Genomic DNA, 12,608 nt, shown 5'->3' with positions numbered 1-12,608 from the left:
TACGGGATCAGGTGTGTGTCTGCCACGCGCATAGATGCAAAGCTTATAAAAAAGTAAAAAACTAATTGAAGTTTACAACTTTTCCACCTGTTGTCTTATAATTAGTGTCGCTCTATGTGCCATGAGTCATGAATGGTTGGGAAAATATTTAAAAATTAAATTTTAACTTAAATATATATATTTTTTCAATCCATCACAAAGTATGATATATGATGTGACACTCTGTGTGGGACAACATATGTGCACTCTTGTGAACTTAACTTGAGAGTAAATTATTTAATGATATAAGGACATAAATAATCTTCTTTACCCATTAAAATTATAATATATATCTTATTTAATCATTTTTTATAAAAATATTTTTATAATTATACAAAAAAAGATAAATTACATTATAGTATGATGAAATATTTTATTTTCATTTAAGTTTGTGATTGAAAATACTTAATTATTAAATTTTTAATTTTAATATTTTTACAGCTAATCACAAATAGATGATACATATAGTAATACAAATTTTGAAATAGAACGATCAATTACATGCATCGTTTTACTTTCCAGCTTTGTTGCAACCAAAGTTCCCCTATCACCATGAAGAGCTCTAATGTTAATTACATGGAAGTTGAAACTTGAAACTTGAAACTTGAAACTTGAAAACACACACCTTAACTAAGTTGCATTGTATCTCTCTCGAGAATTATGGCTCTTGTCTATTATTTTTGAGCCTATTTGGAAAAGGAAGAATGAAAATGAAATGGTTAAAGTTATATTACAAATTTATTAACTAGATAATAAAAGAAGGAAGATGGTATATTTTTCTCCTAAATTTTTTTACTAATTTTTCTATCTATAGTGTAGGTATATGGTATAGTATGAGTAACAATTTAATATATATATCTAAAAAATTATATGCGATTACTATATTGTTCATCATTCATCTATTTTTTTTGTTTTTGAAAAGTCAATAATAATAAAATATAAATTATAATGATATAATAACAAAGTATAAAATTCATATACTACCAATGTAATTTTTTTCCTTCTAGATATGGATAGAAGATATCATATTTTTTAAAAGTATTAGTATTCCAATATAAATCCAGAATTACTACATACATATATAAAATATACATAAAAAAAACAATGCTTAGACTAGTATACATTATAAATGTTATAATAATAATGAGCATACAAAAGATATTCACAGAGAAAATAAATAATTGTGATTATATATTACAATAATTGTTATATTCTGACGTATAAAGTTTATTTTCAACTTGAGTATATACTACTATTATTATAAACTAAATCAACATGATATAATTATTATTGAAGTATTGAAAGATTTATATATTAATAAATGAGTTATGTTTAAAATTAAACGCCAAACATTAATATATGAGTTTAGTTGAACTGAGTATAATGTGTTAAAAATATTATACACTAATATTAAATGAATTCATACTACAATTTTGATATACATAAACTATATTCAGATTTTTTAGTCCAGTGTATTTTAACTCAAATTATATGTGGATTAACTCAAACCCATTTGTAGAAAACCACAAGGCACAAACTAACGTAAAAATATATTGAAGGGATGCAAATATCTACATTGCGAATTTGCCATACCCCCACTTGCATAGAAAATTTGGAAAATGAAGTAGCTAGCATGGGTGTGCCATGTGGTGTGGTCGTGCCAAATTTGCATAGAAAATGTGACTACCCATAAAGCGGCAATACATCTATTGTCCTACAAATATACAACACTTTATATATTATTAATTATGATTGGTTAAAAAAATATTTAAATTAAAATTAAATAATTTTTTAACAAATTACAAGCAGTGACATAAAAAATGATACATTTTTGGGACAGAAGATCTCATCCCGCCTTCAGGGCAAACTTTCTTAATTCTGAGCCTAACAATCTCCATTCAGATAAGCAACTCATCAACCAGAAAAATGAGTGATGGAAAAAATAAAACAAATTAACAAATTATTGTTATCACAAACCTGAATAATTAAGCATGTGTGACTTGATATGAGCCTGCCAACTATAGTTAAGTATTTGTCAAAACAAACTTTCTTAGCCTCTTTTTGTTTCGGTTTGGTGATAATTGAAAGCGATCTTGCCATCATAATTGACCATACCCATGATAAGTGTAGGTTAAGTAGAATCCAAAGACATTGCTAAAAAAAAGTGACACATCTTGAGTTATTTAAGCATATGATATCAATAATTTTCTTTGAGGTGTGTGTGAAAATATGTGTTAATAAAAATAGATTCACTTTGGTGATTATCATGTGTTAAAAGGAAAGATGTCTTTCACTTTGTAACACAATATAATTCTACATATTAGTCGTAAGATTATAATGATAAACAAAAAAAGCCAAATGTACTTCTAACAAAATGGCACTCCCTTTGAACCTTAACAAAGAAACAACCTTCAGGTGTAAACTCACCCTTAAAACCACAAAGATATGAAGAAGAAAAGAAGAAGGAAAACTTAATATCTTTTATTCAATGACTTAATGGAAAATCTTGATTACAAGGAGAAACTATAGCCAATATTTATACAATCAAACAAAACTGTTTAACTGAAAACTAACTAACTAATATTTACATACTTAACATATTTAACACATGCTCAAAATAAAAAATCAGTTGCTTGAATTTCATGCAAGTTTTACTGCCATAACAGATTCTCTGGGCTTGGCCAAGTCCTGGCTAAGACAACCCAAATCATGACCAAAGGTGCCGAGGTCAGAAGGGTTACTGACTTGGCACTTTGGTTTAGGCCTGACATGATTATAGACTAGTTGGTGTGTGATGTTATCTTCTAGATGCATTGCATCAGTCTCCTCTTCCTTGATCATATGCACTGCTCCAATTCCTTTGACCAGATGATGCACTTCATCACTCCTCTTGGATAGATGATATGATGCATCATTACTGTTGTTGATCATATGGTGTATCATTCAAGCCATGACATGTAAACACATACAAACAGAGACATTCAAACTTGTTACATCATTTTCAGGCCAAGGTGGCCTTAGCTTATGCTTTGGCCTAAGCTGATTAACTTCTGGTGCACCAAGTATCATTTTTGGTGCATCATGGCCTATGCTTGGCTTATGTGAACTAGTTTGCTTGGATGACAAGTTAACTTGCTTATGCATCAAGTTAACTTGCTTGGCCATGTTGCTGTCCAATTTCTATAATTTATTTGATGGTACTCAAATTCTCATTGAATTTATTTTGTCTAAATCAATTATCAAGTAAACTATATAACAAATAATAGGTCCTACTCATATAGACAAAATAACAGGAAGAGAGAATGTTTTTCTTAGATTCAAACTATGATTTAAGACAATATGTTAGGGTAGAAAGAAAATAAGTTGCAAATATGTAGAAATATAAATGTTACAATTTTCTACTTTCAACAAATATTTTTTGGTGAAGACAACCTTACCCTCCCTAAGTAAAATCACTATAAACAATAAGCTCTATTTCTTACTAATTAGATAACAAGAGAAGTAAATTGAAACTACCAAGATGAATTATATTTTTTACCAAACAAATTATACCCACGTCATTTCATATATCACTTATTTTATATGATTAATTTATTTAATATAAATAAGTTAATTTTAAATTATATTTAATTAATCAATTATAATAAGTGATACACTTTATAAAACACATGTAATATTATTTGTTGATAATATGTATGAAATACATACACTTTTATTTCGGGTGCCTAAAATAGAATATTAACATATTATTACCATATAATGATAATATTGATATGATGGTGAAATGGTGATAATCACACATTTATGATAATAATAACTAGATGTGTTCAAATGGGTGGATTTGGTGGGGCTGGCCTGCCAAAACCTGAAAATTTACAGGACTTGAGTATTATTTTATGTACTTTTTATTGAATCCAAACTTTTAGTCCGACCTAACCAGATTATATTAAAACCAGGCTCAGACTGAGTTTAACCCGGGCGGGTTCGGGCTACTTGCTTGTCCTTATTTTTTTAGTCTTTTTTGGAAGATTTGACTTATTAATAAGCCTTATGTAAAATTTATCTTACAAAATAATTTATGATAAAAAATATATAATAAATATTATGTTATGAGTTTGAATAAAAAATAGAGTAATGTCTATAATGTAAATATTTATAAATTACATTAGTGTTATAAAGTTAAGTATTATATTATTTTTCTTATTTTGCATAATATCATTTTGATCACAATAACAAAATAGTGTATCAAATGAAATAAAAATACATTAAACCATATATATTCCACATTTCATTCTTAATTGTGTATTTAACTAGATTTAACTTGTACTATAAAAACATAATAAAGAAAATAACTTTTACAACAAAACTAAAAGATAACATAATTGTTTACCATATAGAACTCCATATAACCAAATTTAATATAATAGTCCACACTAAAAGTGTTGATAAATAACATACAAAAGAACTTTATACTAAATGTAAAGAATAAATATCATATATTACGTTGGTGATTATGTTTTGACATATAAAATTCATTTTAAACTTGAGTCTATATTACCATTACTATAAAAAAGTGATAATATTTTAATAGTTTCCAAATGTTTATATATTAAAATGAATTAACAAATTATATTGTGTTAGACAGAAAAAATCCAATAAAAATGAGAGATTTAGTATGAGTTATGTTAAAAATCATATATGTGGACTTGACATTATGTATTAACTCAAATACAATACATTATATATATATATATATATAAGAAGTTTGATTGCATTGAGCATAACAAGTGTGTTAAAAAGTTATACATTAATATCAAATGATTCATAATTACATATATATTTTAAATATAGTAAAATTGTTAAAGGATTTAATATATATACAATGACAGTGTAAATATTTTTTACACTGTCAGTCAATCATCTGCCATTGATTTATTAACCATCATTGGCTCTCAAACAAAAGTAATACAAAACAATGGTGGATGGTGTGCTGACAGTATAAAAAACATTACACTGTCAGTCAATCATCCACCATTGATTTATTAACCACAGACTCTCAAACAAAAGTAATACAAATCAATGGTGGATGATGACAGATTTTAAGCTCTTTGTTAAAATTTAAATAAATATTTTTAGTATTATATGACTCAGCCTGTCACAACCCACAACCCGCGTAGGGCATATTTCAGCTATGATTTAATATGCATAAAATATATCCGAACTTTTTAGTCAGGTTCAGTTTAGCCCGGTTCAGTTTAGTCTGAACCCATACATGTAACTCATTTTGACGCCTCTAATAATATGAAAATTCTATAATACTTAATTAATATGAAGCAACAAGATATTGATATAGTGATCCACAGATCCAGAATTTGATTTGTGTGATGAGTTCATAATATTTCCATCACGCATCAAACTTAATTGTTAAATACATGAGATGAGACTAATCCTATCATATTCTCGTGACCCATCAAACTGTTGAATGCAATAAAACACACACTGTTATATGTCGCAACCAAACCTTAAATTTTCATTAAAAAAAATGTAAACCTTAATTTTTCATAAAAAAAAAAGGCGTAATAATTAGAGTGAAATATTTTGATGGAAGCTTTAGAAGAAGAAAACGAGGAAGAGATAGAGAGAGAAGAATGGGTATGGCGTTAAGGCACAGAAGCTTTAAATGCGAGTTGGTTCATGTTTGTTTCTTCGCATTTGCATTTCTTCATGGCTAAGTAACCGAACCTTTTCTTCTATATTATTCTTTAAACCCAATTTCATTTGAGTATTGGATTAAGAATTGTTTCTTCAAATTGGTTCAATTTCTGAGATACCCACATGGAGTTTTCGCCAAATTCATGTCCTTTGCGTTCCCCTTTGTTCGGTTCCTTTGGGAATTTCGTTGAGAGGGTTAAACAAATTGGTACCCTCGCTGTCTCTGCCATCATTGGGAACATTTTCTCTGCGATCTTGACCTTTTGCTTTGCATTAGGTTCGATTCTTACCACCCTTTACACAGTTTCAATTCCCATTGTTACATTTATTGATTTGCTTCTGTTTTTCTCTAATTTGTTTGCTATCTTTTTAATTTTTGGGTTTTTTTGTTTCTGTTGAATTTCTTAATGTCAGCGTGTGTTCAACACAAAAATGCACTTTTGTTAATTTATTTTTATAGAAATGATCGTTTTTAAAATAAAAAAATGAAAATCTGTGTGAAAAAATGAAACTTGGGGTGTGGGTCTGCAATTTCAATGTTTTGCACATGGTTCAGTTATTTCATCTTAGTTAGCTATTTATTCTTCCTCAAAAACATCCAAAATTGTTGTTCATGTTTTTCAATTTCAACAAGCTTTAATGACCAGTGTTTTTCTCTCTACAGTGGGGACTTTGTTAGGGGCTATGACTGGAGCTTTGATAGGCCAAGAAACTGAGAGTGGCTTCATTAGAGGGGCTGGTGTTGGTGCTATATCAGGAGCTGTTTTTTCCATTGAAGTGTTTGAGTCCTCTCTTGTTCTTTGGAAATCTGATGAATCTGGAATTGGTTGTCTCTTATACTTGGTGAGTAACTCAGTTTTCGGTGCCATTGTCAAAATGAGATCTTTTATAGGTTTTATAAATGCTTATTATGTGGCCTTGTCACAATCTTCTATGATTTTCAATGGCATGTTGTTTAGCCTAATGTTGTTGAGTTATGCAGATTGATGTTATTGCTAGCTTATTGAGTGGGAGACTTGTGCGTGAGAGGATAGGTCCGGCTATGTTGAGTGCTGTTCAAAGTCAGGTAATTTTGCTCTTTGTAAAATGGATAAGGTTATTACAGTTACGAGATCGAAATTTGCTTATGCACTCTCATGTTGCTGACACCTCTATTCTTCCTTACCAGATGGGTGCTGTTGAAACCGGCTTTGATGAGGTTCAAAACATCTTTGACATCGGTGGTTCAAAAGGTTTATCAGGAGATTCAGTTGAGAAAATCCCGAAAATCAAAATTACTAGTGACAACAATATCGATGGTTCTGGCGAAAGAGTTTCTTGTTCAGTTTGCCTCCAGGTTTGTTTTCTGCAGTTTTCATTGTTAATATCACTACTAATCTCTATATACCATAAAATGCTGCTATTTAGCTTGCGGATTTCGATGTTTACACTTGTGTACTGATGCATATGCAGGATTTTCAGCATGGAGAAACAGTTAGAAGCTTACCTCATTGTCATCACATGTTTCACCTACCTTGTATAGATAAGTGGCTCTTGAGGCATGCTTCTTGTCCATTATGCAGAAGGGATCTATAATTTTTGTGTATATGCATATAATTAACAGTAAAAAAGTTCCTTTTTTTTTTCTTTTCATTTTGTTCATATGCTTATTTAATTCTAGGACTTGTACTGGGTTATCTAGTGGGAGCAATATGAGTTATGAATGGTATCATTGTACTAAATTAGTGTAAAGAAAGTTTTGAAATTATGGGCTTCCATTTCTTGTATATGGAAATGAGTGAATGATCTTGGTCCCCCACACCTTTATGTTCTATCTAATCTTTATTTTATGGAGCAAAGAACATGAGAAACTAATCTTACCTGAGATCATTTAGAGGTAGGTGTTTGCTATATTGAACATTATCTTGTGCAAATTACATATATATCATCATTTTCATTTGACATCTATATTCTCAAATATGCATTAACAAACCAACAATGCTTAGTCTAGTTGTGTAAGGCCTCACTAGATCCTCAAGGTCGAGAGTTCAATTTCTGGGAGCCGCCACACTTGTTGGAATGAACATTCACAAAGAAGCCCGAAATGGGTTACTTCCTTACCTGAAAAGGTGAAGGAATACTCTTGGTAATACGAAAAAATATATGCATTAAAAAATACATATATCCATATCACTTGAAGTATGTATTAGCAGGAAGTTAAGTTTTGTCAATCACCAATGATGAGATTTCAAATTCCTATCCTTGACTCCGTTCATATTCATTATTCAAGATTTCCATTAAGATATTGTGAGATAGTATAAGAAGCATTTACATGGACACTTAAAAGCCCAGAACAATTTTAAATGTGAATTCTATGGTCAAGTCAATTATCAGCTTAATAATCAGTTTATTAACATGGTTACATTATTATGAAATATTGGGAGAGTTAGCCTCACGTACTTGTGAATGTTACCGGCTCGGACAGGATTGCTCCAGTGCGAGATACCTGTGGAAAAAAAAAAAAAAGATGGTACATGAATTGGAAAGGTGTAAGTAATATCACGTGTATTTGATATGAGCCACCACAAGCAGCAATGTTGCCATGATATATTCACGTGTCACATTAAATATATTGTCGTGTCCCTTTAGAATCTGAGATTAACATTTGCATATTTGATTCCTGAAAGTAAATAGCATCAGTTGGGAATTAAAACACTCACATGAGAGATTCGTGATCCCTATAATATAGGGTGAGGTTATTCACATTATTCATAACACTACTATACTTTCCTAATTAGTTTATATGCTTAAAAATATGCATAACTTCAGCAACTCACAAGCACAATAATGTGCTTGTTTCACTAAGAATACCATAATTTTGCTTCCTCTCAATGAGTTCAATGTAAATCCATCATAGAAAAAAAATATACTGTAAAGTGTGGCAAGCTTAGGATTGAAAACAATAACATTGACACTAAGCTTATCTTTTTGCTAGAGCTTTTTTTGGGACTTATTTTATAATCTAAGTTTGTGTTGGCAATTAGCTTAGATAATAAAAAAAATTATTTTACAAAAAGAATTATTTCTATAAAGCTTAAAATAATGGATAAATGTAATCCTAATTTAATTTCTTAATCTCCATAGAAAAGTAAAAAAAGTTAGGATTTAATATGTATATACTAATAATATAAGCATTTTTACATTATCAATGAATCATTTACTATTATTATTGACCTTTAAGCAAAATAATACAAATTAATAATAAATAATTAACAATAGTATAAGAAACAACTCGGGAAAGTCTTATTGGAAAGAGCATGGAAATAACTTGGGGTATTTTGGTAAACACGCATGCCACAGAGGAGAAAAACCTTTCATCTGAAGCATTCTTTTCTTTGACACACAAAGGGAAATTGTAGTTGTTGTTCTTCCACTGCGATCAGATCGCTCAAATTTTGGAACCCTAATTCTTCCACATTTCGCTTCACAGTTTCATCAAAACCCTAAAACACTGTCTTCAAATCAAATCAAACTTCATTCTTAACTCGATCATCTCATCGAACCCATAAACACCTATGGCCATCACCGGTAACCATTCCTCCGATGACCACCAGTCGCGCCGCCATGTCTCTTCGCCGTGGAACCAGGTTGTTCGCGTTGAATCGGAGACCGCTGTGGATGCTCCTTCATCTTCGTCGGCAGTGACCGCCGTTGTTGAACCTTATTCCTCCGATGACGTGACGGTGGATGAATCCAGCTGCTCCGCCGAGAGCTCCGATAACAGCGGTGCGAGTAGTGGCGGTAGTGTGAAGAGGCCTGTATGGAATAAGCCCTCTTCCAATGGCGCAGCTTCTTTGGAGGTTACGCCGCCGGTCATGGATGCTGTCTTTTGGCCGTCGTTGTCCGCGTCTGCGAGAGCTTCAACGAAACCAGAAGTGTCGTCGTCGAATGGTTTGTTGAATGGATCATCATCTGTGCCTCAATTTCAGGTCTCGTTCTTCAGTCTAGTGATACCGTTGTTATAACAATCGCTGATATTTTGATAATTCATACTAGTTAGATATGTTTGTCTTTTGTAGTATACTTTAGTTGATTTTTTTAAAATGTGAATGGTTTGACTGATTTACTTTACCATGGAACAATTTAGAACATGTAAATATTTAATTGTTTTTAATAATGAAAAATACTTGTAGCTGCTGTAGCCTGTAGAAACTGTATTAGATCAAGTTTCTGTATCTTACAAAATGGATGGATTGTGAAGTAAGTGATTGTGTTTGGGTTTGGGTTTTTGATTTGTTTTTAGTTCTTATTTTCAGTTGATACAGTAATATTTGTTTTCGTTTTTTCAAACTTTTGTGAAATGTTGTTTTCACCATTTCCTCCACAAAGCTGAGTAATTAGGGAAATAAACTAAACATAAGTGATTGATGAAAATGTATAATCTGAAAATTGAAATGGAAAACAAACCATACTCCTCATCTTGATGGCATTTATGTTCTTTATTTTGTGGTTTTGATCTATCATATACACGTAGACATTGCTATTTTTTAAGTTCCAATTACAGGGGACCAGAAATACGCCTTCCTCTTCACAGAGACAAGTCAGTGGTAATGTAAGTGTAAACAATATGGTGCCAACTCATCACAAGTTGTTCAAACACAATAGTTCAAATGCATCTACTAGTGGTGGCCACCCACAACAGTCTGCAGCCCAAGTTTTAACAGCAGCTACAGGATCCCACAACTCTTCTCCCAGGGACCATACACAAAGAAGTGGGTTTGTGTCTAATGATCATCCACAGCAGCGTAATTCATATAGAAATCGTAATGGCGGTCCTCATCAGAGAGGCAATGATGCTCACCATCGCAGCTATGGGAATAGACGGGGTCAGGAATGGAATACTGATCGACATTTTAATGGTAGAGAAACTCATATACCACCAAGGGCTGCTCCAAGGTTTATAAGACCACCTTCCAGTTCTGCTCAATTTATTCACCCACCAGTACCACCAATGCGGCCTTTTGGTAGCCCTGCTGGATTTCCTGGTATGCTCTATTAATATGAAGGAAAATTCTTTCAGGATATGTTTGTGCTCTGATGACTGTATTCATTTGCAGAACTAGCACCTGCAGTGGTATTTTTCCCGGGTCCACCTCCACCGCCAGATTCACTAACAGGTGTTTCTTTTATGGCTCAAATGCCACCACTCTTCTTTACAGGTCCAGACCCTCAGTTGCATGCTAAGGTAGTCAACCAGATTGACTACTATTTTAGGTACTGCTCTTACTTCGGTCAGTTAGTATCCAGTTTTTGTTGTTTTCTTGACATTAAGTGGTTTAAAAAGTTGACTGTAGACGTACCACAACTTGTCTATTGCAGTAATGAGAATTTAGTTAAAGATACATTCTTGCGGCAGAGCATGGATAGCCAGGGCTGGGTTCCTATAAAATTAATAGCAGGCTTCAACAAAGTGAGTTGTCTGGGGAATATAATTGTTCTCCTTATGTAAGATGGAATGCTCTTTTTGTTTTTATGGCTAACTCATAATATATGTATACTTTTTTATTTTTAAAGAATTTAGTAATTGATAGAAACCCAAAATGATAGTAGGAAATTTGGTAGATTAATGTTAGAGAAATAAATAAATACAAGAGAATGACTTTTGTCCCATAGCAATGCTCCTTCAGACGAAAATAGGTTAACTGGGAAGAAGTTTTAACTTTTATATGGAGCTCCTTCACTGAAATAGGATAATATGAATGAAAACATAGGTTTGGTAATATTATTTTGTTTATACACAAATCCGAGCACCATCATTATAATAGGAATGAGAAAGCTTTTAATTATTAGGAACGATCAGATGTGATGGAGTTCATCATATATCGTAGCTTCGTCCATTACCTAATGGATATTTATTTTTCTCGTCAGGTCATGCAGTTGACTGACAACATCCAACTTATATTAGATGCTGTTTGGACTTCATCTGTCGTCGAATTGCAGGTATATTTCTTAGCTTTGCATCACAGATCTTAGTTAATTCACATTTTTCTCTCTACCCAACCTCGTGTTTTAAATAAATTTATTTGTCTTTGTTCCATAGGGTGACAAAATAAGGAGACGAAATGATTGGAGGAAATGGATCATGCCCCCTCCTGTTCAGCTTCCTAATGTCACAGAATCTCAAACCCTTGGGACGTCGAATCATGACATGCTAGCAGAACAAGTTCAAAATATAGCTCTTGAATCACCTAACTATGATGGTGTTGGAGGGCTGGATGTTGTGCATGATGCTTCACAACATAGACCTTCATTTGGGAATTTGAATAACCCATTGCAGTTTTCCACTACTGAGGGTTCTGGTCAAGTTGGTGTTCAAGGTTCGGATCATTCTATTTCAGCAAGAAATTAGAGCTGTGGTCTGTGAATGTACTTACTTCAACACATGGTTTTTGAGAGGTCTTGATAAGGACACTGGAAGCACACATTAAAAGATGGTCTTGTTTTTCCCCCTTTTTCATATGGCACAACAAGACAATATTTCTTACAAGGTATATTTAGGACAACATGGTTGAATAATGGAAAGAAAATAAGTACCATAAAACAGGAAAAAGGACCAAGAGGGTAACCCTTCCCTTCCTCCCCCAACAGGAAGGACTTTATTTTTCATTTTGTTGTTCTAATAGCATGCATGACTCTTGTGATAACTTGTTTTTATTGGATATAATGTTCTCACCCTTATAAACGGGATGGTTTGGCAATCTTTGATTGTTGTTTGTAAATATTTTTTTTCTTCTTTTATACACCCAAAATATGGAATTTAACATTTCCCCATAACAAATGGTTTTTTTAGTAAATACCTACAAAAAAAACCCTCCCTA

General features: G+C 32.1%; 2 protein-coding genes across 3 annotated transcripts; both read left to right on the top strand.

Moving 5' to 3' along the window:
- Positions 5,565 to 7,496, top strand: LOC109332801 (NEP1-interacting protein 1-like). The gene is made up of 5 exons (XM_019567852.1): positions 5,565 to 6,028; positions 6,416 to 6,594; positions 6,734 to 6,817; positions 6,920 to 7,087; positions 7,204 to 7,496. Exons 1-5 carry the CDS (start codon positions 5,875 to 5,877, stop codon positions 7,324 to 7,326), a joined length of 708 nt encoding a protein of 235 aa, XP_019423397.1. The 5' UTR covers positions 5,565 to 5,874; the 3' UTR covers positions 7,327 to 7,496.
- Positions 9,080 to 12,484, top strand: LOC109332800 (la-related protein 1C-like). 2 transcript variants are annotated; one of them, XM_019567851.1, is made up of 7 exons: positions 9,080 to 9,719; positions 10,295 to 10,342; positions 10,433 to 10,775; positions 10,848 to 11,004; positions 11,110 to 11,200; positions 11,659 to 11,730; positions 11,831 to 12,484. In XM_019567851.1, the coding sequence occupies exons 1-7, from the start codon at positions 9,306 to 9,308 to the stop codon at positions 12,137 to 12,139; spliced, it is 1,434 nt and encodes a 477-aa protein (XP_019423396.1). In that variant the 5' UTR covers positions 9,080 to 9,305; the 3' UTR covers positions 12,140 to 12,484. The 2 variants fall into 2 exon arrangements, with proteins under 2 accessions (XP_019423396.1, XP_019423395.1); XM_019567850.1 differs by having other exon boundaries at positions 9,081 to 9,719; positions 10,295 to 10,775.

Source organism: Lupinus angustifolius, chromosome LG18 (assembly GCF_001865875.1).
Source record: "Lupinus angustifolius cultivar Tanjil chromosome LG18, LupAngTanjil_v1.0, whole genome shotgun sequence".
Lineage (NCBI taxonomy): Eukaryota > Viridiplantae > Streptophyta > Magnoliopsida > Fabales > Fabaceae > Lupinus > Lupinus angustifolius.
This window is presented reverse-complemented; position numbering and strand designations above follow the sequence as displayed.